At 37.9% G+C, this 27828-nt stretch overlaps 1 protein-coding gene across 5 annotated transcripts; it reads right to left on the reverse strand.

Annotated features, from left to right (window-relative positions):
- LOC105038350 (uncharacterized) lies at window positions 1-16254 on the reverse strand. Of its 5 annotated transcripts, none has more exons than XM_010914133.4 (15): window positions 15697-16253; window positions 15428-15510; window positions 14302-14456; window positions 14156-14220; window positions 13823-14017; window positions 13666-13720; window positions 11877-12140; window positions 11607-11740; window positions 9421-9610; window positions 9203-9262; window positions 8862-9116; window positions 6204-6462; window positions 5919-6124; window positions 3717-3764; window positions 1-768 (listed from the first exon to the last, which is right to left on the reverse strand). In XM_010914133.4, exons 1-15 carry the CDS (start codon window positions 15885-15887, stop codon window positions 478-480), a joined length of 2451 nt encoding a protein of 816 aa, XP_010912435.1. In that variant the 5' UTR covers window positions 15888-16253; the 3' UTR covers window positions 1-477. The 5 variants fall into 5 exon arrangements, 4 of the variants coding, with proteins under 4 accessions (XP_010912435.1, XP_010912434.1, XP_010912438.1 ...); XM_010914132.4 differs by having other exon boundaries at window positions 3717-3767; XM_010914136.4 differs by having other exon boundaries at window positions 3717-3767; window positions 14302-14469; window positions 15697-15751.
- Window positions 16255-27828: the final 11574 nt, after the last annotated feature.

Here is a 27828-nt window from a genome sequence, read left to right on the forward strand (position 1 = left end):
GATAATAAGAGGTATAGAAGGACATTCTCCTTCCAGCATTACGATGCAATACATGTAATACAGATGAAACAAAGGGTATCAGGAAAAATATGAGATGCTTATTCTAGCATCAGTTCATCGCTCCAAGCAGCATACGTGACCTCCTAGACTTCAAGTGCCCTAACCTTTGATGTGAACATACTCATTGAAAGATTTTTGTCCTAAACAGCAGCTTTACAAATACATAATTACATTTCTTAAAGCTAATAAATGATTACCGATCTCCGTGTCCGAAGGTTTATCAACTGCATAATTTACAACCTATACCAAGAATACTCTAATTCCAGCATCAGGCTACGCCCAGTTCCCTCTGGTAAATAGCTAAGGAATTTGTTACTTCTCATTCTTAGCAGCTAATGGATTACTCCTAATGTTGATATGGAATGGTGCTGCAGCCAAAAGAGCGATCATTCGACCAGTCAAAACTTTGGGTAATGGTCAAAGGAAGAGTTCTGGATAGGACCACATTATGAATTTAGCAAATATGTCGGTCTCTAGAAACTCGATGTGTGCTGCTCGGCCAATGATTGTATTCAGGTTTCTTCCCTGAGTGGATTGGTCAAAGTTCACATCGCAGCGCATAAAAACACGCCTTTGAGATGAGGGAGCACGAATCTGATCCAAGCAGTTGTTCAGCATTTCCATGAAGACTCCTGCCTTCTTCGAGTGATCCGAAGATGATGCTTGGCATAGCTCAATTCTGGCTGAATGATAAGGAACATAACCATCCTGGCAAAAGAAGGCAATTTAGTGGGGGAAAAGTGCTGATAAGCCATAATATGTTTTATACTCATTGTAAATAACTGGTTACCAAATTATATAATATTTAGAAATTAAGGGGAAAAGTCAAACACAGCAACTAGTGTTAATCTTGCACCATATTTGCTGCTATTTAGAGAATATTTTTAAGGAAATTTGGCAATATAAGAATCAATTCTTCAGCAACAATCAAAAGGTTGGAGAAGGTCATAGCATTTTTTTTTTAAACAAAACTTATTTCACATATAAAAAGAAAACAAACAAACAGAAGAAGTGGCTTTTGTATATAGTAAGTACTTGTGATGGCAATATATGGCAGAAGATGGGTTACTCACATAAATAGGGAACAAACTAAAAGAAGTATCTGCATTCGCACTTAATCTTAAACGAAAGGCTCTCTTCCCCCCTGCTAATGTATCTGCCATTCTTTTACCTTCCATGGTTGCTTGGATACTGCAATGTCTGGTGTCAAGCATTAGTATAGGGTGGGGGAGGTGGGGTTTGGAGTTTCTTCCCTCCCTTTCCTCTCACTTTTTTTTTCTTTACTTTTTTTTTTTCTGTTTGTGTGCTGGAGGGTGGGGAGGTTGAACGTCAAATTTTTTCCAGCTTTGGATCATAGATTTCATGAACTGGCTCTATGTTTTTTGTATTAACTAATGAAAAGCAGGAAACTTTTTTAGCTTAAAAGAATGATATTATAGCATAAAATATGAATGACACGATAAAGTGATAAACGTAACATCCCATAGATAATTTCAAAAAATAGCACATATTGTCACCAGAAGATAAACCCATAAGAACCCTATTTCAAGATCTTATCTGTTCTGAAATTATAATCCTAGCAAATCTTAAGTTAATGTTTGTTAATTAGATGACAACAATTTACTAGATTAGACTGTAAAGGTAGGGGAAAAGAATTGTGCTGTTGGAGATTGTTTTTCCCCTATGAAATCATTCCACGGTAAAATAAACCAAAAAAATGTACAGGTGGTTATCCATACATAAACCAAGTCAGGTAGAAGAATCATTTGGCAATTTCATACAGTGTACAGGTACTATTATTTTATGTACATAGTTAGGCAACAAAAAGGGCAACCAATATACAGTAGAAATCAAGGCATACTCAAGCTGCCTCAAATTCATATGAATCAACACATTTTCTCTAGCAGAAGTTTCCCAGTTTATCTATTTGTGTTGACCTAGCACATCATCATCTAAGTAGCTGGTTACCTTAATTGACAATAGCCATTTCGACAGAAGAAGAAACTGTCAAATCACAGCAGAAATTTTAAATTGGACTATGAACATGTAAGAAAATGCAGAGAGCCTTGAAAGTGAGAGAATGCAGAAATTTTAAATTAGATTATGAACATGAATGCAGTCAGTCTTGAAAGTGAAAGACATATCTAAGTTTCAGCACAAGCTAATGTCGGATTGAGCAATCATATGCATTTGTTAATATTACCTACATTTTAATTTAGATTATTTACTATTTATAACAAAGGACTAAAAATATTTAGGCCAAATTACAGTTCTCAAGTTTGGGCGCTTCTCACACACAACCCTCGTCTTTAAAAAAATTTCAAAGTGACCCCTTCAAGTTTCTAAATCGTTCCAAAGTGATGAGTTAGACAAGCCAATGCAATTAGCCTGTCAATTCAAATGTCCAAAATGCCCTCACCCTCTTCAGACATCTTTTAACATCCATTCCATTACCCCAATCCCAATCATTTTGTTCAGACCCTCCGCTCCTTTCCTCCCTTCACAGCAATTATCCAGCATTTATTGACATTCCAAACAAGCCATGGATGAATATCATTTTTTTCAATTTTCATAAAAATTAAAATCGGTTTATTGTTAAAAGAATAGAACGTCAAAACTTATCTAATAATAACTTGGATTATGTTTGGTGGTGGTGAAGATGAAGATGGAAACACTCCCTCACTCCCCATCCCCCACTCAAGCTTCCTCCCCATCCTCTCTTATATACCCATCACTATCCCACCCGCCTCATCTCTCCTCCAATGAAGCCTCCTCCCCATCCTCCCTTATCTCCCCACCATCATCCCACCCACCACCTCTCCTCACTGCCAGAGCCTCCTCTCTGTCCGTCCTTATCCTCCCATCACCATCCCACCCACCTCCTCTCCCCTCCACTGCAGCCCCCTAACTATACTCTCTAATCTCCCCGCCACCATCCCAACTGCCTCCTCTCTCCACTACAGCCCCCTCCCATCCTCTCTTATCTCCTTGCCGCCATCCCAACTGCCTCCTCCCCACTCCACTGCAGTCCCCTCCCCATCCTCTCTTTTCCCCACCACCATCCCACATGTCTCCTTTCCCCTCTACCATAGCCCCTTCCCCATCCTCTCTTATATCCCTATCGCCATCCCAACCGCTTCCTCTCTCCACCACATCCCCCTTCCCATCATCTCTTATCTCCTGGCCACCAATAAGATACTAAGAGCATTTTCATGATGTCACATGCCACCTCTCTGTTAACAAAGATTTTTACAGCAGGACCACTTTGGAATGATTTGGAAATTTAAAGGCCACTTTGAAAAATTTTAAAGATGAAAGGGTGTGTATATGAATCGCCCAAACTTAGGGGGGTCAAACTATAATTTTTCCAACCATTTAATAAGGGAGTTCAAAAGGAATTAAAAAAATATGTAGGTCCAATCCAATTTTTTTTATATTTGATTAGGAAAGTAAGTGAAGAGTCCCTAGTGTGGAAAGGAAATATATTAAAGAGGTGATAAAAAGAGAAAAGGTTTCCAGATTGGTATCATACTTTGATGCTTGATGACATGCCTTCAAGAGTATGTTAACAGCATAATCATCCCATCTCTCTCACTATAAACTGAAACTATCAGAGAAAGAAGAGCAATTCTTATCAATGAAGAAAGAAGCAATACCTGTGGGGAAGATAATAGGATGATGTTCTTAAAGTTCGCCAATGTCTTCTGCTGAAAAAGGATAAACAAAAAGAATTTTTTTAATTTGTGAGCAATAATTTTGTCTGTAATATATCTACAGCACTCAAGACATACGTAGCCCTCTAGTCAAAACTTGTTTGGACACAATAAACTAGCATCCATGCGCGTGCAAATGGATGTTTAACGAGTGGGAAAATACAAATCATATCAACAGTTGGAATGGATTTGAAGAGCGAATTTTAAAAGAGCTAAGATTGGTTAGAGATTGAAATCAGAGAGGTAGTCAGGCTACAAAGTATTATCTTCTCAACGGAACTACTACGGTACTACCCACAGTTGTAGTGATCATATAGTAAGGTTTTTCATGAGAACTAATTAATCTTCCACCTAAGAGTAATAATAATGAAAACATTAAGCATTTCGGTGATGTGCATTAGCTATGATCAGGTTGTGCAGCTCTTTTATTGGTCAATAGGCATGAAGGGAACCTCCTCCTAAATGCATCAAAATCCCTAGTTCATAAGTCATAACAAGTGGGATAAGGGAAAAATACACAGGGCATGTTTGGCTAAATTCCACAGGATGGGCTGAAAGAGTGCAGAGTGGGAGGGAATGGGAGAGGGAATGCATGGGGTTAACCTAGCCTGCTTCTTGTGGGATTAAAAAGAAGACCTCAAGAGGAGCGTGAAACTCCACACTCTCCCTCTCCCTCTCCCTCTTCCTCCCTCCCTTCCACCCTGCACTCCAATCCTAGCTATCCTTCCAGATGTAGCCAAACAGGTCCATATATTATACCTTTCCTACCACTGTGAGCAAGGTTTGCAGAACCGGTACCGACGGCCGTATTGGCCGGCCGGCGGTATAGTTCGGCACACCCTTGTTCCATTTCGAACCGAGGCCAGATGACAAAGGAAAACGGAGCCGAACCGGAGAAGAAAAAGAGAGAAAGAGAGAGAGGGAGGAAGAAAGAAAAAAAGGAAGGGAGGTCTGCCGGAGGGGCCGTCGGAGGGCCTCCGACGGGCCGCCGTGGCCCGCAGGTGGCATTTACGCCCCCTGCGGCTCCGCGGCGTGAAATAGGGGCGATCTGCCCCTGTTTCCGTGTTTTTTCTAAAAAAACTTTTTTTAAATGAAGCCGGCACTGGGTTTGCCGACATCACTTAAGTGAACCCTATGTCAGCTTCATTTAAATTTTTTTTTTAAAAAAAAATACGGGAAACAGGGGCGGGTCATCGCTGTTTCACACTGCGGAGCCACGGGAGGCGTTTACGCCGCCCGATGGCCACGACGGCCCGCCGGCGGCCCCTCCGGCGGACCCCCCCTCCCTCTTTTTCTTCCTCTCTCTTTCTCTTCCTCTCTTTTTCCTCTTTTTCTCTCTTTTCTTTCCCGGCACCGGCATATGCCGTTTTCCATGCCAGAACCGTCTCGGTTCCCCGTCAGTACGGTTCGGCACACCCCGCACCGAACGGTTCGACCCAGTACAGCATTCCCTGACTGTAAGCAAAGGACTAGATTACGGGTCATATCAGTCCATACCGGACAGTACATACCATACCTACTAGGTACCGGCACATGGTGGATCCTCACAACTGATTCATGAGTAAAACAACCCTGAATCAAGCCTATCCCACAGCATCAAGCTTACTGGTGTTTTCACACCTTTTCTATTCTGGCCTCTCATCATTCATCTCCCAAAAAAAAACAGCAAATATGATACTAAATCACTACTAGTCACAGTTGAACCAGCTAATAGCAGAACACAAAGATCACCATCTATAAATAAAAAAAATAAGCTGATTAATGATCGTTTAAAATGGTGGTAATGAAGGGCAATGAAAATGATTATCTAAAATAGAATTGTTAGGATAAATATGGTTAAAGCAATCTTTAGAGTTTAGAATAATTAAGATGATGTAGAAAATGCACCATCAAAAAAGTACCTACAGTCTCTTGTCAAGGAAATTGATTGTATTTTTAAAGCTTTAATGGCTTAAGAAAATAAACATTGCTAGATATAAAACTTAAGGTCTATTTCTAAGTTATGTATTTGTAAAATGCAGATTCAACAATATCACAAAAGAGTTTGTGAGTCAGAAAATACCGTACAAAAACTGGTTCAACCATTTGCCACACTCTAGATCACAACACAACACAACCCTCTGATAAACAATCTGGTTGCATTACCTTGCAGAGCCCATAAAAAAACGTATTTTGGAGATCTGGGTGGTCACTGAAAGTAAGCTGATGAATGCACTGAGCTCCTTTGAGTTTCTTCAGTAGCCACAACCCAGAATTGAACAAAGAGTTTGAGCTGTACCAATATCCCAAGTGGGGTCCAGATATTGACATGTAGGTATGCAGGTGTTTTAGAAAAGGCGCCATCATGCTCTCTGTTAATTTAAAAACAACTATTAGAATAATATATGGATAGTGTGTGGAAGGAATATCATAGAAGTTATGGATAAATACCTGCTAAGGCGGTTCTTATAATTATGTTCCCAATGGAATGGCCAACGAAGCTCAGCTTAATGTCATTGCAGCCTCCATACTTTGAAAGCTTATCCATTTTCCTTCTAATAAATGCAATCACTTCTTCAGCCAACCGGCTTCCCATTTCTCTGAAATCTCCAGATGTCTTTTCTTCATTTGTCTCCGACATGAGACACTCAACTCCAGGATCTATTAAAAGCCATTGATTCCGAACAAGCCGTAAATCCAGATGGTGTCCCTATTTTGGTGTAGATTTAAGTGAAAGAGTCAACTAAGCCACAGTACATGCAGTGGATATATTAATGTCACAGATGGAAAGACTTCTCTCACTAAACTACCACTTAAAGAGATATACATAGACACCATGGTCATAAATAGAAATAAACTGGAGATCAATAAAAATATGAACACACACAATTAGACATTATCAAGGCTGAATTATATGCACTATCTTTTGCACTCCCCCGCAGATGATTCTGAGTTTTGAGCATCTATCTTATAGTTCTTTGTTTATCTAAACCATAAAACTTGCATACTTCGTGCTAAATATTTTTAAAGATCGTCCTTTCTAAAGGATTATATAAGAGTAAATTTGATAGCTAAACAGAGTTTATACAAATATTCCATTTCAAGAAGCTGACTAGATGAGAACCAATGGTAAAAAAGGATCTCAAGTAGAAACGACAAGGCTTCTTCTTTCTTTTCATCTTGGTATAGAAGAAATCTGTTTATGATGAGTAAATGCTGATCATGGATAGACTGGTTCACCAGGCTAGCATGTCTAGTTAGGATATTTTTTAAATAATGAAGATTATTCAAAGGTCAGAAGTGATATGGAATATAATTCACCATGTGGTTCGCTATGTTTTTGTAGCATGTTTGATTTAGTCCAAAATTCCACCAAAAAAAAAGAAAAAAAAAAGAATTACTTTAAAGTTTTTGTTAAACTACTTGGGGCATCTCCGTAGCATCTCAGCAAGCTTTGCTAACCATATGCAAGGATCCTGGTTGGACTAGATTACTAAAAAAGATAGTAATGTAGTCAAATGTTGTATGACATGTTTTAGATTGTAAATTCATTACGTGCGAGTTTTAAAAGCAGTCAGTGAAGAGAGATTAAAATACAGCTTTTAAACAGAGTAATTTATATATTAGTCATAAACAATAGTAAGAGGGAGAGAGTTGATATATATTTAAGTGGCGGTAGTTGCATAAACAGAACAAATTTAATAGTATTTATTATTTACTGCTTATCTTCTTCACCATATTACCTTTTTTCATTGCTGTTGCCACAAAAAGGTTTTGGAGTAGGTGCAATTAATGAGGGAGAAATAGCTTTATCCTTTATATCAAGCAGTTATAAGAGAAAAGTTAGATTAGCTTCAAACTTGTCAAAGCATAGACATGTAGTGAAAAAATGTGAATTTAAAGCATGCAAATAAAAGCATGGGTCCATGATTATTCCAGTAAAAATCATCGAACTCCCATCCTAAAGAACAAAGGGTTTAAGAAAAAGGAAAAAACTACAAATTGAGTATAGATATATTCTGATCCTCAACAGAAAACAAAGCAACAAATTTTTTGAGCAGGTTTCCATTACTGAAAAATTCTTTAAATTTAGAGTACTAATTCCCTTACCAATAAAGGCAAGTGTTTATCTACAACTGCAGCAACTACAAGAAAGCAATTAAACAACATATAAGAATCAATAAAGATGTGGAAGTGCATCAAACAAAAACCTTTTTTTCATAGCCAATTATGAAATAGTCCTGTATCAACAAAATATAGTTTTTTGCGGGAGGTTCACTAAGCATGAAAGGCATGCTGATCCCCCTTTTTATACATTATATGATATATCTCCAATCAGGAATTTATTTGGTAAAGAGAAATCAAATTCACATAAAACAATAAAATTTGAATAATATCAAGGTAAAAGGCATCAAAGCAAAGCAATATTACATATGCATGTATGGCATGATGGTGGACATTTAATCATGCAATTGATTCTTAAAGAAGAATTTGTAAGTGTGTCATGTGCAAAGTCTTTAATTTGTGGAGGATATAGAAACAAAGTGCCATGACTGGTGACTAAAGACAATTCTTAATGAAAAAACATGTCTAAAACAATGAAGGAAAACAATACAAAAGAATTAAAGGATGTGAGTATTCTTTAAAAGACAAGCTACAAAATTTGGATAAAAGAAGTCGGACAGAGCAGTAGAGTAGCAATCAAAGGGCCAAGACATCAAGTTTTTGACGACTAGAAAAGAAATTAGATAATGGAAGCCAATAAAGAAGACAAGGAGTGTGCTGTGACCAATCATGCAGATTTCCCAAACTCATTTTAGCATAGATCTATGTGTGAATTAATCAGATGTCTGAGCATGCAAAAGAACATGCAGGCAGTGGACAGGAATCACTGACTTTATTTTGTATGCTATGTATATACAGATGATAAGATAATTATAAGGGTAACAATAATCAACTGGAATCGTCATCCAAAGTCAAAGAAACAGGGCAACTGGGCAAGTCATGCTGGAGCAATCAAACAACTCCATCGTTTTATGCAACACATTAATTTCTAGAATATGAAAAGCATATTAAATAAAAAAGTGCCATTGAAGGTGGAGCACATGCCTGGAATCCATGCACAAAGACAACTACTTTCAGTATGCGACCATTTTTTTTGGCACCAAATCCAAGTTTTGGTGCTGTCCTTTCTCCAGTCTGTGTAGATATTGCAGCCATCACATTATGATTTAGAGAGTGCAACAGCGAATTGTCACCAGAATCATGCAGTGGAACATTCATGATATGTTGCTCTACAAGAATGACAGGAACATGAGAAGGATCACCAAAGATTTGCATGTCTTGAACAGACTGATTGTTAATCTGCAAAAAGCTCACAAGTTTTAGAGTCTCCTGGAAACATCATATATTCAACCACTGAAAACATTCCAACCTTAAAAATATCTCACCTTCATTTGTCCAATACTTTTTCTATGCAGTTCAGCTCTCATAATCGAACTCTGTGCAGGCTGCAAACACAAATAACCAAACTATTGAGTCTATGTTAAATGACCTTGCATATGATATTCGACAAGAAATTCTACGAACTTCGAAAATACAGAAAATAAGTTTAATTATTAATGTCAGGAAAATGATACGAAAGTTTTGGGCTCGGAGACATAGTTACATCCTCACTGGATTTTCGTGGAGTTCCAACTTTTCCAAGTCCATTATGGTGAGAAGAATCATCCACTCCACTTCTCAAATAACGGTGAGGAATTTCAATCTTCGAATGAATCATCCATATAGACCATTCTGCTTTTCGATCAGAAGCCCAAGCATCATATAGATGCTCGATTATCCTAATCCTATTTATCCTGGAGTGAAACAGAGCAATTTCTGTTATAAGAGCTGTTTCGAGTTTAAAGCCAAATGCAGTAAGATCTGTCTAGTGATGTCAAAATGTATCTAAAAATTTCAAGTCAACATGCAACTTAAGCAATTCAAGACAAAAAATAGATTGAAGGACATCTTGAGCAAGAGTATGAATGTATTGAGTGGAAACCAAGCAATTAAAGCTGTCTAGTCTCAGAAGTGTACTGAGAAGCAGCTTAAAATCTTAAAGCAATATCAAGGCTCTAGTGTTTGTTCTTATCAGCTTAAAATATTAAGGACACAGAAAAATTAGCATTTAAATCCTTCTCAATGACCAGGAATCCTAAAATCCAGAGCATAACATTAAAGACTGAAAGTTTCTTTCACTTGTGATGATGTTGTATAAGTTTGGCTCACCATGACATGCAGCATCACATGCAATTAAGTGTATATGCTATTCACTGCATTTATGTGCAAAACAACCATACATATGAGTGCAGGTGTACAGTATCCTGAAATGCTTTATTTTGTGTGGAGAATTAGTCATAAAAGTGCCCAAGATCAATGCCATTAGACATGTCTGTATGACATGAATCCAGAACATTGATCCAATCCAGAAAAGGATTTGGCATTAGCACATCTAAATGGCGAATGGGTATGGACATTGGACAAAGACTAGACCTTAAATCAAACTCTTGCTCTTCATATGGTAAAATAAAGGGGCAGGTAACTATAATATTTATAAAACAAACATACATAGGTTTAAGAATGCTCAAATGGGGACATATCATGATCAACATCATCATTGATGCCATAATGACAGATCACCATGATAAGCTCAAATAACACTGCTTTAATAAAGTTATTTGACAAAGCATTCAGCAAACCTAAATATGCCCATTCAATTACTAAACCTAGATAATTATTATGGTATTTCTCTAAACAATCTAAACTCCTTGATGACAAAGTTGAACTTCTTATTAACTTTGCACAAAAAGGCTTAAGTGTCCCTGTAGTAACGTAAATTCAGATCAAATGAAGATGTCAAACAACGGAACCTGGACATGTGCTTCCACCTACTCAAAATGTCATATGAACAAAGCTGACTGTAGTACCTATGCTATATATGAAAAATGATGAATCAAGATCATCTCCATCTGCAAATTCTGGATTTACAAAGTGAAGATAGCTTGTCTTAGGCATACTTGACAAATGAACGAATATGATATCTGAATTCCACTGCAATATACATGTGTGCTTGTGGGTAGCTAGGCTGGTGGTGGGTGTGGGTGTGCATGCTCATGTGTGTACAGTTAATCAGAGATAAGTTTTCATGATGTCATCTCATTCAAAGAAAGCATATTGTTTCAATGATGCAATATGTAGCTGCCTGTAGCAAGTCCAGCACATAGTTAGGAGATTGGTATGTGAGACTGAAAATCAGGCAGTGATTGTTATGAAAGTAATATGACTTGAGTGCTGGTTCCAGTGGAAATATGTATATCATCATCATAAATTAGGAGCATTAAAATTGAAGCTGAAATGGTATGTGATGATTAAATGGTCCAGGAGTCACTAAAGCCAACCAAAGACTTCCAAATTTTAGACAGATAATGCCTTCTAAAGGAGGTACGCAGAAAGAGAACTGTCAATCAAACATGTTTATATGACATCTACAACAAAATGACATCACTCTCACAGGAAAATAACATGTTCTTGCAGTAGAGTATATGTAAACATCTTTTTTCAGAGGCACAGCAGCCAAGTTGTTCTAATTATGAATTCAGATGCAAAATTATCAAGAAAATATAAATTGGAACTCTGATAGTCATTGTTTCACACTGTTGAAAAAAAATGGATGTTCAAATAAATTACAATTAAAACTTCCAGAAAATTCATTCTGAACAAAGAATAACTCCTATTTAAATCAAAGCCATACAAAACTCCAATATGACAAAAGAAGGACTAAGAAACAGACACTGAGAGAATCTACTGCACCTATGAAACTTCAAAAATGCATTCCATATAAATGAAAGTTGGTTGCCCACAGTGAAAAATACATCCAACAGCTCTTCCTTGGATAGTGTGTAGAGCATGACATCATTTCCAAACTCAATCACACCATTTGATTTCTGCATAAGCACAAAGAAGTAAAACTTAACCAACAGGTTCGTGATACAGATATGTTGTAGCAAAAAATAAGAAACACCAGAAAATTCTGCATGGAAGGAATGGAATGGAGAACATAATATTACAAAAAGAGGGTACCTCCAAAATATTGTGCAAAATGCCAACCAATTGCTCCACACCCATATTCATTCCAGAAATGTCCAAACTGGCTGTAGAAGAATCTGTTCTTGAAGAACTAATTGACTCAAGTCTACCAAGATTCAAGTCAGCATTATTTAAATCATCAATTGTTTCACCAATAGCTTTGCTGATCTTTTGGAGTTCTCCGAGAATTAATTCACGGGAAGCTAACAATAGCTTAATAAGTTTAACTGCTTTCAAGGTCCACGTTTGACCCAATATCTGAGCATAACATATTAAAGTTTAGCTTTTATGGTGAACATGCTGAGAAAAAATATTGCAGATTAGCTTTGAATAAGAAGACTTGAATAGATCTCAAAGCACTACAAAAAGCATTGTATTGTATTACTGCTATAGATAGCATGTCAAAATTCTCACTTAAGAGTTGACTACCAGATATTTGGCTCTAAAAACATGGTTATAAAACCTAATTTACACTTTAATTCTCTATCATTACCTTAGTAAATGAAAATAAAAAATGTTAAAAAAGGGACTTAGGATTGATGTTCAAATACAGGTAAAAGGCAAGGAGAACAAATTAAAGTGGGAAAAATTGATAATTTTTAAACATATTTTTGTCTCCACTTTTCTCTGGAGTTTTTTATTTTCTTAACCCTTAATTATGCAACCTTCTTATCGTCTAAAGAATCATAAGCTAAGCCATAGCCCATTGCACAATTACCACTATCCAATGGATTTTGGTAGGATACTCAAGATCTATTTGATCCATGGTGACCCATCAAGTTGATGATTTGAACCCTACCTGATTCATTTATAATCAGGTCTGCCTCAGGTTGGGTGAGTCTCGGTAAACCATATCCAGCCAATAGAAATTCCCGACCCAAATCCACTAATTTGGCGTGGGTTCAGGTGGATTGGTAGATCCCAATTTAAAATTGCTGCCCCAACCAATAAAAAAAAAACATCTTAAACTTTTGCCCAATACTGAGGTGAGCAAACAGTGAGCTTCAGGTCAACTTTGATATACACATTTCTTCAAACTATTAGAAAGTGGGGCAAAAAAAAAAAGAGGAAAAGAAAAGGAATGTTGTATACATAAGTACCAAAGAACTCTTGCATTTAAAAAATAATAATAAATGATTATGATGAGGCATATCCTTAAGATCCAAAAGAATCCTGCCCTTATTATATAAATTATTAGAAAGAAAACTTATTTTGATGCCAACACAAAGGTTATCCTGCCTTTGTCCTTAAAATTAGAAATAATAATAAAAAAATTCTCCTTCAGAAGCCTCCATGAAAAAAAGCAAACACAATCAATCAACACATGAACTTCCGGTCCCACTCTTTGAGAATAGCAGATATGTAAAGGACACCAAGTCCCATTAAGGCATTGTCTAAAAGATGTCAAAGATGGAAAGAGAGTGGTCCTAAACACCAAATTGTAATTTCATAATTTGTGCTAGGTAAATTTATGAACAGTGCATGACTGATTCAGACCATGCTAACAGCAGCACAAATCCCACTTTTGAGTAAACTATGATGATCACATTTGAGAAAATAGCTCAAACAAAACCAAAACTTGAGCGAGCATAAAATTCCACATCAAAAGGTATGATTAATCTGATTATTAACTAACAGCCCATAATTTAATCAACACATGCTCAAGTTACATTATTTGCTATACAGGTATGATGTATAATAATGATGTTATGCTGCATGCTTACTCTATGTACAAGTCATCATGCAGCACATAGAAGAATAAGAACTTGATGTGGGTACATACTTGATTGGGCTCTTCATGATGTTCTTCAGCATGATTTCCCACCACATGAGATGTACTGATATGTTCAAGTTCAACAAGACAATGAAAATAATAAGTATACATAAAATATGTTCTAGCAGGTAGACAATCCACCTTAAAAACTGAAACTATCACAAACCTGGATACCTTCTGTGCACGGGTGTAAGTTGCTGCTTTCAGAAAAACAACATGTATGCTGAGGTCGACAAGCACTGCATGGAAAGCATCAAAATGAATGGGACAATATGAATGCAAACCCAGAAGTGCTTTAGGAGGAATCCTGAATTCATGGAATGCAGCTGAAACAGCATCAAAAGAAGCCTGCATCTCAGGGCTGTGACATGAACCAGAAAGAATTCAGACATAATTGCACTATGATTGCATGATTAATCAATCATACAGAGAAGACTGAAAGAAACACAGAGATGCCATTCAAGAAAGCCAAAAATCATGATTAAGCTTTTCCACTCACCCATTTTCTAATATTGGAGCATACATGAGCTCAAACTTTAGTATTACGGCAGATGTCAATGGGCTCTGGAAATCAAAATGAATGGAGCATTGTTAACCAAGAAAATGAACATAAACTCCAAGAAGAAGATGAAAAACCATGCCAACCTCATCTTTGCCTATAGTTAAATTAAAAGAGACCATAACAGACAGAAGAACATCCTGTCTAGCATATTTGATTCGGAAGGGTTGTGTAGAGAAACTGTGATCAGCATCATCTATTCTCCAAACACCAAAGATATCATCTGGGGCTACATCAGGAGCTGCACAACCCACCTAGCATGTCATTTCCTATTAGCTGAAGTTCAAATTATAAAGAAAAGTACAAGATAGTAAAAGACCAGTGCAGGCAAAAGAGTGTTGGGTGATATTTCTACAACCTCATTCAATCCTTCCTATCAATTATTTCTTTTTTTTTTAATTTATCTCTCCACTAGCTAATTATGCAAAATGAATAAATATAAAATTAATCTCATACAAGGCACACAGTCTCAGCATCGGGGCCTATACTGGTGCCATCCTGTTACTATATCCATATGCCCGGTATAGGGGCTAGTTTGGCATAGCCAGATCGGTACACTCTCCATACCATGTACTAGTACCAAACCGGTTACACCATACCATCTGTTATGGTGTATCTTAGTCTCATAATTTAAGGAGTCAGAGAGAGAGTGTGTACGTGTCTGTGTGCATGTGTGTGTCTGTGAGAAAACAAACCGGAAGAACATGCATTTGCTCTCAAAACTGCATGGAGAGTGAAATATCAAAAATTTATATGCAAACTGTAAAGCAGACAGCATATTAAAAAGATTTCCAAAACACTCAGCAACAGTCAAATCAAAACAAAGAAATCATAACGCCTTTCTAGTTCCTATCCAAATATTCTGCAGTTAGAGGATAGATGGCAGGTTGTATCATTTTCAGATGGATTCCACACATGCAGCAATAAGCAGAGATATCAAGCATGCAGCTGATTTCATCCCTGTGTAATAAAACTTAAACCACATTTCCATGATATTTATGCATCAATATTGGAACATTACAAGGAGATCACAGTACCAATTTCGATTAGCAACTAGGAATCTAAATTCATCCCTTGCATCTAAAACATTTTTTGTTGTTTTTAGTTGGAGTCTTCCAATCCCAAAAACAAAATCCTTTCCCATGATCATGTAATTTCATAAATATTACAATTTATCTTCACCAATTCAAGCACTTCAGCTAGAATAAGTACCTTCATACTGAATAACTCTAGCCGGAGTACCACATGATATCTGGTTATCCTCCCATCTTACGCTTATCTTTATCTGATACCACCTACGATTCCAACAGATATGCGTCAGAATAGTGATTTGAACATCCGAAAAGATGAATTTTTCATAACTTTAGAATAAAAAAAAAGGGAAATTCTTCGGCAAAGGCTGAACGTTTAGAAGATCATGACTTTAAAATTAGAAACAAATAAAACTTCACGTTTCTAAAAATTAGAAAAGATTTCAATACCCTTGTTGAAAGAGATCAAGATTGTGGAAGCGATGGATATAAATAGCGATCTCATGGACGGTGTCCAACATATCTGGAGGCTTGAATCGTACAGCCCTCCGCTGCCACGTCGGAGGCCTTGCATTAAGCAGTCTCTTCGGCGGGGGGCTCTTCGGATTCAGGCCGACGAGGGATCGCATACGCCGAAACATATGTGATCAGTGCCCCAAGTCCTCCTCGAGATTAGCATCCCTACACCTCAAGTTTTTCAACAAAAAAAAACATGAATCAAAGTCGTCTCAGAAAGCCACCATTTCCTCTCCGGCGTCCTTAAATCCCGGCCAAACGGAACCGCGATTCCCGCCGTGAAATGGACCAGATCTTGCCCAGAATCGATGGATTCCAACGATTCGAAGCGGATCGGGATTGCAAGGCCGTTCTGGGGTTTCAATCCCCTCTTCTCCGGCGGAGAAACTGGGTTTTGGCGGTAGACGGCGAAGCCGGGTGGCTTCTCTTATTCTTGCCACAGAAGATCCTTTCGGACGGAGAAGGGGGGAGAGTTTCCTTTTCCCTCTTTTCCTAAAGTTCGCTTGTTTGTTAGTAGGAACTTTGATTGCCGAATCCCCAACCGTCCAAAGAAGGTTCACGTGAAATCACTGTACCCGTGATGGATTCGAAATCGTGACCGTCTATTTGGTTTTCTAAATAAGTGGATGCAGCAAGTGGACATTATTAACTATTAGTTTCTTTTAGTGACTGAGATCAAGTAACGGTCATTTAGGTATAATGACGAAATCTATCATACTAGAGCGAGACATGGTCACCATTTAGGTATGCCAATGATATGGCACAAAAATTGGAAGGACCACAAGTTGACTCTGATCAAATTATCTGGAAGGGTTCAATGAATGATTCGGATCTTCTGCATACCTTAGTACCATGGACATCAAAACTTCCATCTACTGCCATGTTCCCTAATAGTCACATTTTTGTTGAGAAATTTATCTTATCAGACTTCATTTATTTTTTCTAAAAAATGTTATCTTGACTAATTATAATTTCAAATAAAGTATTATATCATTGTACATGGTTTGAAGTCAGAGCTACGTGAATCCATGCATGGGGAAAGAAGGAAAGACTAAGGATATAATTTCTATTATTTGTGGGTGCAACAGCATTTTTTTTCCCCAAAAGATTGACATTTAATCAAACAATTTGTTGGCTAAGAGAGATAGGATAAGTCCATTTGCTAGCTTTTCTATGCATGCATAGTTATTCTATGTTGAGTGATTTATGTAGTTTTGTGAGTGAATATTTGCGGAATCATGTTTAGCACAAGAATAACCCCCTAATCAAGTTATGTTGTGGCTAATGAGAATAAAAATTCTATTGATAGGGATGAGGAGTTATCCTCACACTGTTATGAATGCATAATCCTCTTATCTAGATACTGTACGAAATGGTCCAGCAAACATTATACGTTTCAACTGTTTTTTTCCGACAAGAATCACTAAATTGTGCCGCTTTTAACAGGCCTTTAATGCATGGGACAAGATTATTGCACTTTTGGTATCTATGCCCATGCGCATACACATGAATAAATATTATACTTAATAAACTAGCATCTAAAAATATGTTTTAGACCAAAAATATATGACTGGAATCAATTCAATTTGCTTGTTGTCCTAATTTAGTGCTTGCAAGATGCTTTATTAAAAAGCAATTTATTTTTGCAGCTCACATAAATTCATTGTATTATCTCCTACAATCAAGTGGCACTAAATTGGACACAATAAACTATAACCATTTTCAAGATTGATACACATCAAGTGCTGGTTGGTAGGGAAAATAAATGGATAATAAATCATGGGCATCCACATATATGGCATTTAGTACTGTAATACATAATAATTATACAAGACAAAAGGCATATCATTTTTGCAGTATCGACAGATCCTTTCAAAGATTAGGTGCCTCCGGGGAAATTGAGCACAAAGGAGAAACTTGAAATCACCTTTTATTTGCTTGATATTATAGGTTCAGTTGATGATGTCTTTTATTTGGTTTTTACCCATTTGGGTCTTAGTCATAATAATTTTGTTAGTGTAGTTCCTCCTCGTATGGGATTCATATATTTTAAAATACAAAAAAAAGAAGGACAATATGGCTCCAACTGATTTGTGGGAAAGAACGTCAAGAGAAAGAGAGGGAGAAAAGATTCAAAAAAAAATTATTATTCTATCATATGATCAAATGACTGATTTTATTTTAATTTTAATAAAATTTTAATATATCATTTTCAATATTGAGGGCTAAAAATTGAATAGTCGAAAAGCCTTCTTAATTAATTATGTCAAACGTCAACATATAATGAGATCCATCTTCCATTTTAATTTATTGTTGAAATCTGCCTTATTGATAATAATTATTTTTATTATAGAAGCTAAAATTTGATTTTGATAATATATTTGTATAGCCTCTAATTGATCTACGGAAAATCTGCAGTAATCATATTATTCTAAATAGTGGAAGATCCATATTGAAAAATTTTCACATTAAAATTATAGCATCTCTTATTTGTAAGTTGTTGGACTATTTTTATTTATTAATAACCTTAGAAGACAAAATTATTGTTGTTTGGTGAATTATAGTGATATCAGATTTAACTGCACAAGAAGAAAAAGAAAGTCGGTATTACTATTATTGCGGCCAATCCCCTATTGCATCCATCGTCGGTGAAGAGCACCTGCAAAATGAAGTCTTTACAAATCAGAATTGTATCCAATGGAAATCCTTCGATGCTTAAGTCGGAGAGAGGATTAGTGAATAGCAGATAAAGAGAACTTGAAATGGCAAAGTCTTCGTCTAGAATTGCTTTATCCGTACTGTTCATTTACCTTTTTTTTATAAATGATTCTGATATAACCGTCGAGCACATGATCATGCTTTTTATGGTGCTAAATTATCGGACCATAATCATAGAGTTAATAGATTGTTTATTTTCACTAATGACCGTGACACATAGTCGATAATCGTTTATAACGGTTATGATGTGTTGAGAAGATAGATCGACTACATATCGATAATAGTGATAAATCGATGGTCCTGGAGACCCGAATGAGTATCGATCAGTGACTTTGATATACCGATGGTCTTCAGTCGGAGATTAACTGAGTTGTCCATTATTGGTTGATAATAGCCGACTATCGGTTGGTCAACCGATTGTGAGTCGGCGTAATGTATTCATTTGATCGATGTAGAGTTGGAGTCAGAGGTCGATTGTATTATCCAAATAGTTGTCTCTCACTCCCAAGTCCAAGGTGGTCCGATGTGTATATCATCATGTGGTTTGTCACGTTGGATGAGGGGAGTCGTCACGCATTGCCTCGAGTCCCGACTTAGCTGCTGTCCTTTATGAGTTTTTGGAATATGAGAGATCTTTTGCTGTTTTGCTGTTTTGATAGCTGTGAAATCATTATTGGGTTGTTATTTTGATAAGACAATTTGGCATCGGATGTCATTTCAGAAAGATAATTCGACGTCGGACGATTTGATTCTGACTAGTACATCTTGGCCATGTATCCGAACATCATTGGGTCGGAGCTGTTCATGCAGATAATGGTGAGGTGGCACGATTAGGAGCGGGTGTGTGGAACCATCCGACCAATGATCGGTCTGGATATTGCCACATGTTGTCATCTGATGAAATCTGGATTTGACATATTTCATCCTAGCCGTTGAGATATCCTATATATATAGGATCACTTTCAACCAAACTTTTACTTTGTATTTTGTCATCATCCTCTGCTGCGAAAAGTTTTGCCGGAAGATTGCCCCAGTACCAGAACTACAGGGTCTCTTCTCTGCCCCTTTTTGGCTTTCAGATCAAGTTTTTTCGCTCTTCTCCTTGGGTCTTTCTCTCCTTTGGGTTTTTGTTTTAGGGTTTTTTCTAGTTTTTCATTTTTATGGCTAGGGCTTCTTCTTCTTGGGATAGTCGGTCGAAAAATCCAGCCGATGACTCTCCTTCGGATCCGAAAGTGGAGGCTTCTTCCCTATCCGGACCCAATATTGATCGATTTCGGGAGCAGTATCGTATCCCAGAGCAGTATCAGTTCTTCGCTCCTGGCTCCGATGGTCAGGTGAACTCTCCTCCTCTGAGCCAGCTTGCATTCTACGTTGAAGATCTTTGGACCGATTTTCGATTTTCAATTTTAGAGTTCGTCCGAAATCTCCTTGACTATTACGGTCTCTATCCTGCTCAGCTGGCTCCGAACTCCGTCTGACTGATCATTAGTTTTGCTTTGCTCTGTCGACTCATACTGACTAAACCTCGCCCTTCTCTCTTTTGAACTTTCTTTATCTTTCATTTCCATCCGAAGGCCAAAGGTTGGTGGTTCTTCAATCTGAAAAAATGCCTTTCTTTCATCACCGATCTTCCATCATCCATTCATGGATGGAAGAATCAATTCTTTTTTATTTCTTCTCCTTCTTCCTAGGACTTTTCTTCGTGCTGGGATGATCCAAGAACCGACCCCAACGAGAATAGTCGGATGAAGATCGATGATCGAAAAGATTTCCATCGACTGAAGGACATGATAGTTCACCGCAGAGAGAGCTGATGATCGAACAAGCTCTCTACGATACTGGCCTTAGTTCGGTCACCTCCTTAGGTATAGCATAATTGATCACTTTTGTCTTTAATTTTGTTTGTTTTTTAACTGCACTAACTCTTTATTCTGATTGTAGCTATGCAGCCGAGGGCAAGAGTGTCAACTACTGATATTCGTCAGCATGCTGTCAAGAAGAAGATAGCATTTGAAGCTAAACCCTCCTGACCGTCGAAGAAGGGTCGGGTAACTACTCCACTGGTGAGGAAATCCGACATCCCATCGAAAATGATTCCCAAACCAGTCTTGACGTTGTCGGCCCCGACAATGCTCCCTGAAATACCATCTGCTGAAGATGGGGCGGCAGGAGAAGATGGAGCTGCTGCAGTTCCATCGGTGGCTCTATTAATAAAGGTTTGAGCCTAGGTGGAAGTCACAGCCGAACCAGAACAGTCCACGACTACGCCAACCATTCCGACAGTGAAACTTTCTCGGGCGCAATCGAGTGCCGACTTCTCTGCATTCTCAAGTGCGGGGTTGCCGACCAGGGATTGAGGGAAGGCTCCAGCAACTTCGACCGATGATGGGTCAACTGAAGGCCTTCCGACACTCAACGACATCTGGATATCTAAGGGTGAGTCGGCCTTGGCCAATCCAGCATTGGTTAGGAGGCTCATCGAAACTGCCCTTCTCCCGACTGATCAGGAGAATAGGAAGAATCGGGCCATCATCGAGATATTTTCCTCTTTTTACTCGATGATACTCGGGATAAGTTCTTAATATATCTTTTTTTATCTGATCTGACTTGATTTATCTTCTACTTTCAATGGGCACATGACATGCATGACCTGGAGGTCGGCCATCGAAAAATTATCGACTTCCATCGGTCATGGATGGACAAAATGGTGGCCGCCAATGCTGAGAAGATGGCTGTCCTTGAACAACTTCAGAAGGCAACTGAGCGGGAGACAAAGCTTCAGGAAGAAGTCTCTTGCTTGACCGCTGTTCTACAATCTTCTGGAGCCGAACTTGAGTCAGCTCGTCAAAATATTTCATCTCTTGAGTTGCGGATCAAGAGCAAAAAGCACTCTATCCATCGGCTTCAATGAGAAAGAGATGGCTGCATTGAAGAACTCAAAGTCGAATGTGGAAGATATCGAGCCATCCTAAAAAAGTTGGCACTGATCGATGATGAGTCGGCTTTCGCGAGAGCTGACGCTGAGCTGGTGAAAGAGAAAATAATGTCGGCAAAAAAAGTTCTGAACCAAGCCATCGAGAACTTCAAGAACTCAGAAGAGTTCAAGGAAGAAATCCTCGAAGGTGGGTTCACCTCTTATTATATCGGGTACGAGGACGGTCGAGATACGGTCGAAAAATTATACCCGAATCTAGACTTAAACAGCATTATCCCTCCTGCATCGAAAGATGAAGTTATCGAAGAAGGGACTACACCGACTGAAGACATTGCATCGACTGCATCAGAAGATATCCTAATCACCGATGCTGCGCTAGAGCAAGAAGATGGAGACGACGACTGATGATCGATGTAATATTTTTGTTTTCTTTTTGTAATCAGAAACTTTTGTAATCTAACTTCGGTCCAATTTTGTAATCTTCTTTTTAATGAATGAATTTTTTTTTAAGTATAGATTCTTTCTTTCTTTGTATATTTGCAATGTCGTAGAATTATTATGACTATTGAATATCGATCGACAAGTCGAACGTTCAGTAGTACTTGTATAATTTCCGTTAGTTAAATATCCGTTGATATACTTTTTAGGTATTAGGATAAATGATAATAAGCTGAATATCCTTTGACCAACCGTAGTCAGATTAGTATGTCTAATTATTTGATAATCGATGGCAAACCGAATATGCTTCGACCGACCGTAGTCAAGTCGATATAATTCTAATCCGATCTGGATCGTATTGGCATAATATTTTGTTTAGTTAAAACTAAATCGGTATAAATAATTATTCGACTAGAGTCGGCTTTTATAATAAAAAGTCGAGGCATAGTCGATACCAAGATATGGTCGGCACATCGATTTTTACAGTAAAAATTGAAATATAGTCGATGTATCAGTTTTTACAGTGAAAAATTGAAATATAATCGATACGAACTGACTATCAATTTATCAGTCTAAAATCACTTTGTAGTTGGTCAAAACTTTTGTGATTCTGAAATTCAATATTTCATTCTGAATACTGTACATATGAACAACTTTATCGATAATACATCTTTAGGTTGTCAGCATTTCATGTTCGTAGAATAGCTATTTCTTTAAGAGTTTTCAGTTGATATGCATCCGATCTAAATATTTCAATTATTCTGTAGAGTTCTTTCCAATTTAGAGATAATTTCTCTTGGTCTAAAGATTTTGAGACTTCTACCTTTCTTAGAACCAGATCTCCTGGATGGAAGATCTTCAGCTTAACTTTTGCATTATAATACTGGGTTACTTTTTGGTGATATGCTGCCATCCGAACTTGAGCTTGCCATCGGACTTCTGAAAGTAAGTCTAGATTGGCTCTCCAATATTCTAAATTGCTTGGCTCATTATATTGTTCTACTCTTGTTGATAGTAGTCCGATCTCAAGTGGGATCATCACTTCCGTTCCATAAGCTAGATTGAATGGCTATTCTCCCAATGGTATATGAGAAGTCGTTCGGTATGCTCATAAGATCGGATATAGCTCTTCTATCCAGAGGTCTTTAGCTTCATTCAGTCTGATTTTGAGTCCATACAGATTGTTTGGTTTGTCACTTTTACTTCACCATTGGATTATGGATGACCGACTGATGTGAGTTTCTGCATAATATAAAATTTTGCATAAAACTCTTTGAAGTTTTGATTGTCGAATTATCGACTATTGTCAGTGATGATAGTGTGTAGTAGACCAAATCTACATATGATTAATTTTTGAATGATGCCTTTCATCTTACTTTCAGTGATTTATGCTAGAGGTTCGGCCTCCATCCATTTAGTGAAGTAATCGATGGAGACTACTATAAACTTTCTTTTACCAGATGTCGGAGAGAAAAGGCCAAGTATGTCAATTCTTTATTGTGCGAAAGGTCATGGTGCAACAATTGATATCAACTGATTGGGCAGTTGGTATTATATATTTGCATATTTCTGATATGGTTCACACCTTCGAACAAGTTCAGCTATATCTTTTTTCATGGTGGGCTAATAATATCCTTGTCGTAAGATCTTGTAAGCCAAAAATTTATCTCCCAATTGATTTTCATAAATTCCTTCATGATCTTCTCTACGTGCATAGGCGGCATCTGTCGGTCCCAAACACTTCAGTAAGGAAAGAGAGAATGACCTCTTATATAATTGATCGTTCATCAAAATGTATTACGAGGCCGTTCATCTGAGTCGTTTAGCTTCTGAGAGATCTGTAGGGAGAGTTTCATCAGTCAAGTACTAGATAATCAGATCCATCCAGCTTGGCTCATCATTGATTTATAGTACTTGACTTTATCAACACTCGATTGTTCAAAACATTCGATGAATGTCCGATCCAACGAGTTGAAAGAAGTGGTTGCAAGTTGCGAAAGTATGTCGGCTCGAGCATTTTATATTCTTGAAATATGAAGGATCTTAAAATACTTTAGGGTTGACATTAGATTTTTCACCTTCTGAAGATACTTCATCATAATAAGATCTTGAGCTTCAAATTCACTCTTGACCTGTCTAGCAATTAATTGTGAGTCGGTGAAGACCTTCAGACTGTTAATATCAAGCTCCTTGATAATTTTTAGTCCGACTAGGAGTGCTTCATATTCGGCTTGATTATTCGAAGCTTTAAAATTAAATCGAAGGGCATATTCAGTTATAACCCCTTCAAAATTGGTGAGGATGAGATCAGTCCCGCTGTCTTGTGCATTAGATGCTCCATCAATATGTAGCACCCATGTTGATGTTAAATCAGGCTTAAAAGTTTCAACTGATTTTATTTTGTCGTTAGCTTCATCCTTAGGATTATTGTCAGGTATTGTACATTCAACGATGAAGTCAGCCAGAACTTGCGCCTTCATTAATGGATGTGGGTGATATTGTATATCAAATTCGTCAAGCTTTATTGCCTACTTTGCCATTCAACCTGATGTTTCAGGTCAGTATAAGATTGTCTTCAATGGTTGATCTGTCAAGACGATAATAGGATGTGCTTAAAAGTATGGACAAAGTTGCTGTGATGATATGATCAGAGCGTAGATCTTCTCTGCTCTTGAATATCTTACTTCAGCATTGTGAAATACCTTGTAGTGTAGTATATCAATCATTGAATTCGATTTTTATTCTCTTGGATGAGTACCGAACTAACTGCCTCCGTCGATGTTGTCAAGTAGAGATACAAAGTTTCTTCGACTTTTGATTTTGTAAGCAATAGTGGAGATGCAAGGTATTTTTTTAGGTCCTCGAAGGTCTGTCGGCATTCATCTGATCATAAGAAGTCTTTTACTGACCTTAAGATTTTGAAAAAGGGCAAACATCTTTCTGTCAATCTTGAGATGAATCGATTGAGTACGGTGATTCTTTCATTGAGCTGCTGTATTTCTTTCTTGGAGCTTGGATGCTTCATGTTGATGATAGTCTTTATTTTCTCGAGATTGACCTTGATTTCTCATTGTGACATGAGAAATCCAAGAAATTTTTCAGAAGTTACTTCGAATGCACACTTTGTTGGATTTAACTTCATTTGATGTCATCGAAGTGTGCTGAAGGCTTCTTCCAGATCCCTAACATGATCAGTAGTTTGAGAGCTTTTTATCAGTATGTCATCTACATAAACTTTCATATTTCGTCTGATCTGTGTCCTGAAGATTTTGTTAACTAACCATTGATATGTGGCTCCAGTATTTTTTAAATTGAAAGGCATTACTTTATAATAGTAGATGCCTTTATCGGTTACGAAGGTCGTGTGCTTCTCATCTTTGAATGCCATCCGAATTTGATTATAGCCTGCAAAGGTATCCATGAAGCTTAAGAGTTAGTGTCCCGAAGTTGCATCAACTAGTTGATCAATTTTTGATAATAAAAAACTATCTTTTGGACAAGCTTCATTCAAATTCGTATAGTCGATGCAGATTCTTTATTTTTTATTGGCTTTTTTCACCATCACTACATTGACGAGCCAATCGGGATAGGTAGCTTCTCTGATAAAGCCAGCTGTAAGGAGCTTGTCAACTTCTTCATCGATGATCTTTTGTCTTTCAGGGGTAAAAGACCTTTTCTTTTATTTCACTGACTTAACCTTTAGGTTAATGTTTAGCTGATGAGTTATTATCTCTGAAGAAATACCTGACATGTCAGTAGCCAACCAAGCAAAAATATCAATGTTCACTCTGAGTAGATTTATTAGCTGCTGCCACTTCGAATCAGGCAACTGCGATCCAATTTGGACCGTCTTCTCAGGATTCTCTTCTTTTAGTGGGATGGAAATCAGTTGCTCGATTGGTTCACCTCTTTCTTTATTTTCTCTTTGATCCAATTTATCAATGAATAAAGAGTCTTCATATTGATTATTTTGTGTGAAAATCAGGAAGCAGCTTGGGTAAGTAGTTGACTGCCATGCATCTCTCTGACTCCATTTCTTATCGAGAATTGGACTAATAGATAATAAGTTGAGACTACTGCTCTCAGAGCATTAAGTTTAGGTTGTTCGATTATGGCATTATAAGCTGAGAGAACTCGGACAGTCGTGAATATCACGAGAACAATACTCTGTTGTGGTTCAGTTTCTGCAGTTAATGGAAGAGTGATTTCTCCTTTTATGGTAACCGCATCTCTAGTGAAGCCGACTAATGGCGTCGAGACTCTTCTCAGTCGATCAGTCAGTAGTCGCATTCAAAAGAAAGTCGAGTAAAATAAAACATCCGTCGAGCTTTCATTATCCACTAATTTTTTTTTACATCATAATTTGCTATCATTGTCGAAACAACGACAGCATCATCATGAAGAGTTTGTATTCTCTGAACATCATTTTTCGAAAAGATAATTACATTATCGAGTCATCGTTTCTTCGCTGACTCTTCTTCAGAAGTTGCCCCTCAATTCTTCTATCGTTCGGAGATCATGTTGATTACTTCTACCATTGGTTGATTATTGAGAATCTCCTTAGCTTGCGGCTGAGGTTGTTAGTCGATTGGAGGTTAAGTCGGATGATCACATCGAAATTTTTCGAGGTAGTCTCATCGAATCGGGATCTCTATCTCATCCCTAAGTTGGATGCATTGTTCGGTATCATAACCGTGAACATGATGGAACCGACAGTACTTCTTCCTATCTCGACTCCTCGATGGTGCTTTTATTGATAGAGGGTGTCGTAAGTACTCCTCTCATTCGATCTCTATCAGGATCTGCACACGGAGAGCAGAGAGAAGAGTGTAGGAGTCATATCTACCATAGTTGCTTGGTTTCAGACTCCGTCGTCAAGGTGAAGCTCGCTTGTTGACAGTCGGCCTACTTGATTTGGTTGGAGCTTCACTTTCCTTTTATTTTTTCTTTTGATCTTTTTCGTCTGTCTGGCGTCAGTTAGAAGCAGCTTTATTCGCACGAATGTACTGGTACGCATGCTTCAGAAATTCAACATAGGTTCGAAAGAGAGTCTTATCTGGAGGGTAGATAAATCTCGATCCCCTCAAATCTCTTTTCTTGACCAATATGACCATATCTTCATTGAGGTCCCTAATCTCAAGTGTGGTCACGTTAAATTGGGCCACGAAATCCCTCAAAGTCTCTGTCTCATCTTGCTTGATTGAGAAGAGACTGTCTGATATCCGTATGGCCTTCAACTAGTATTGAAGTGGGCCACAAAAGAATGCTCTAGCTGCTCGAAAGAGTTGATGCTCTTCGACTGAAGCCTAGAATATCAGTTTCGAAAACCTTCTGAAAAGTTGTCGGAAAGCTAATGCATAAGAGGACGTCGATTGCTCCCTGAATCATCATGACAGTCTTATAGCTCTCCAGATGGTTGATCGGATCAGTGGAGCCATCGTATGACTCCATCTGCGGCATCTTGAACCGAGAGGGAATCGATTTATCCAAGATGCGTTGAGAGAGAGGCTGGACAGTGTGGAAGTCGTAGTCATTGAAAGACTTCTGACCTTTTATCTGAAGTCAGGCAAGCTAATGATTAATTTCTCTAAACTTACGTTCGTAGTCGTCAAGCCGTCGTTGCTGGAAAACTCCAGGGGTAGAATGCCCTGAAGAGCTTGAAGGAGAAGCAGAAGGCATCCGTGATCATTTTTCCTTTCTGATACTATGTAGATGGGAAGAAGATGGAGAATGCTGTGAATGATGGGCGGCACGATGGGAGTGCCTAGAATACGATTGTCCATCTCGGTGGGAGTGTTGAGACGGTCGTCGCTCTAGAGATTAGGAGGGTGAGCATCATGAAGGACGGCGACTGTGCCTTGATGGTACTGACTGAGCCACCGACTGCTCCACCAATGGCTGCTGCTGCTAGATTTGCTGCTACTGGAGGCTTTGAACTACCGTCGTTAAAATTCTTTATTTGCTATATGAGTGCA

Source organism: Elaeis guineensis, chromosome 1, assembly GCF_000442705.2.
Source record: "Elaeis guineensis isolate ETL-2024a chromosome 1, EG11, whole genome shotgun sequence".
NCBI classification, from domain to species: Eukaryota; Viridiplantae; Streptophyta; class Magnoliopsida; order Arecales; family Arecaceae; genus Elaeis; species Elaeis guineensis.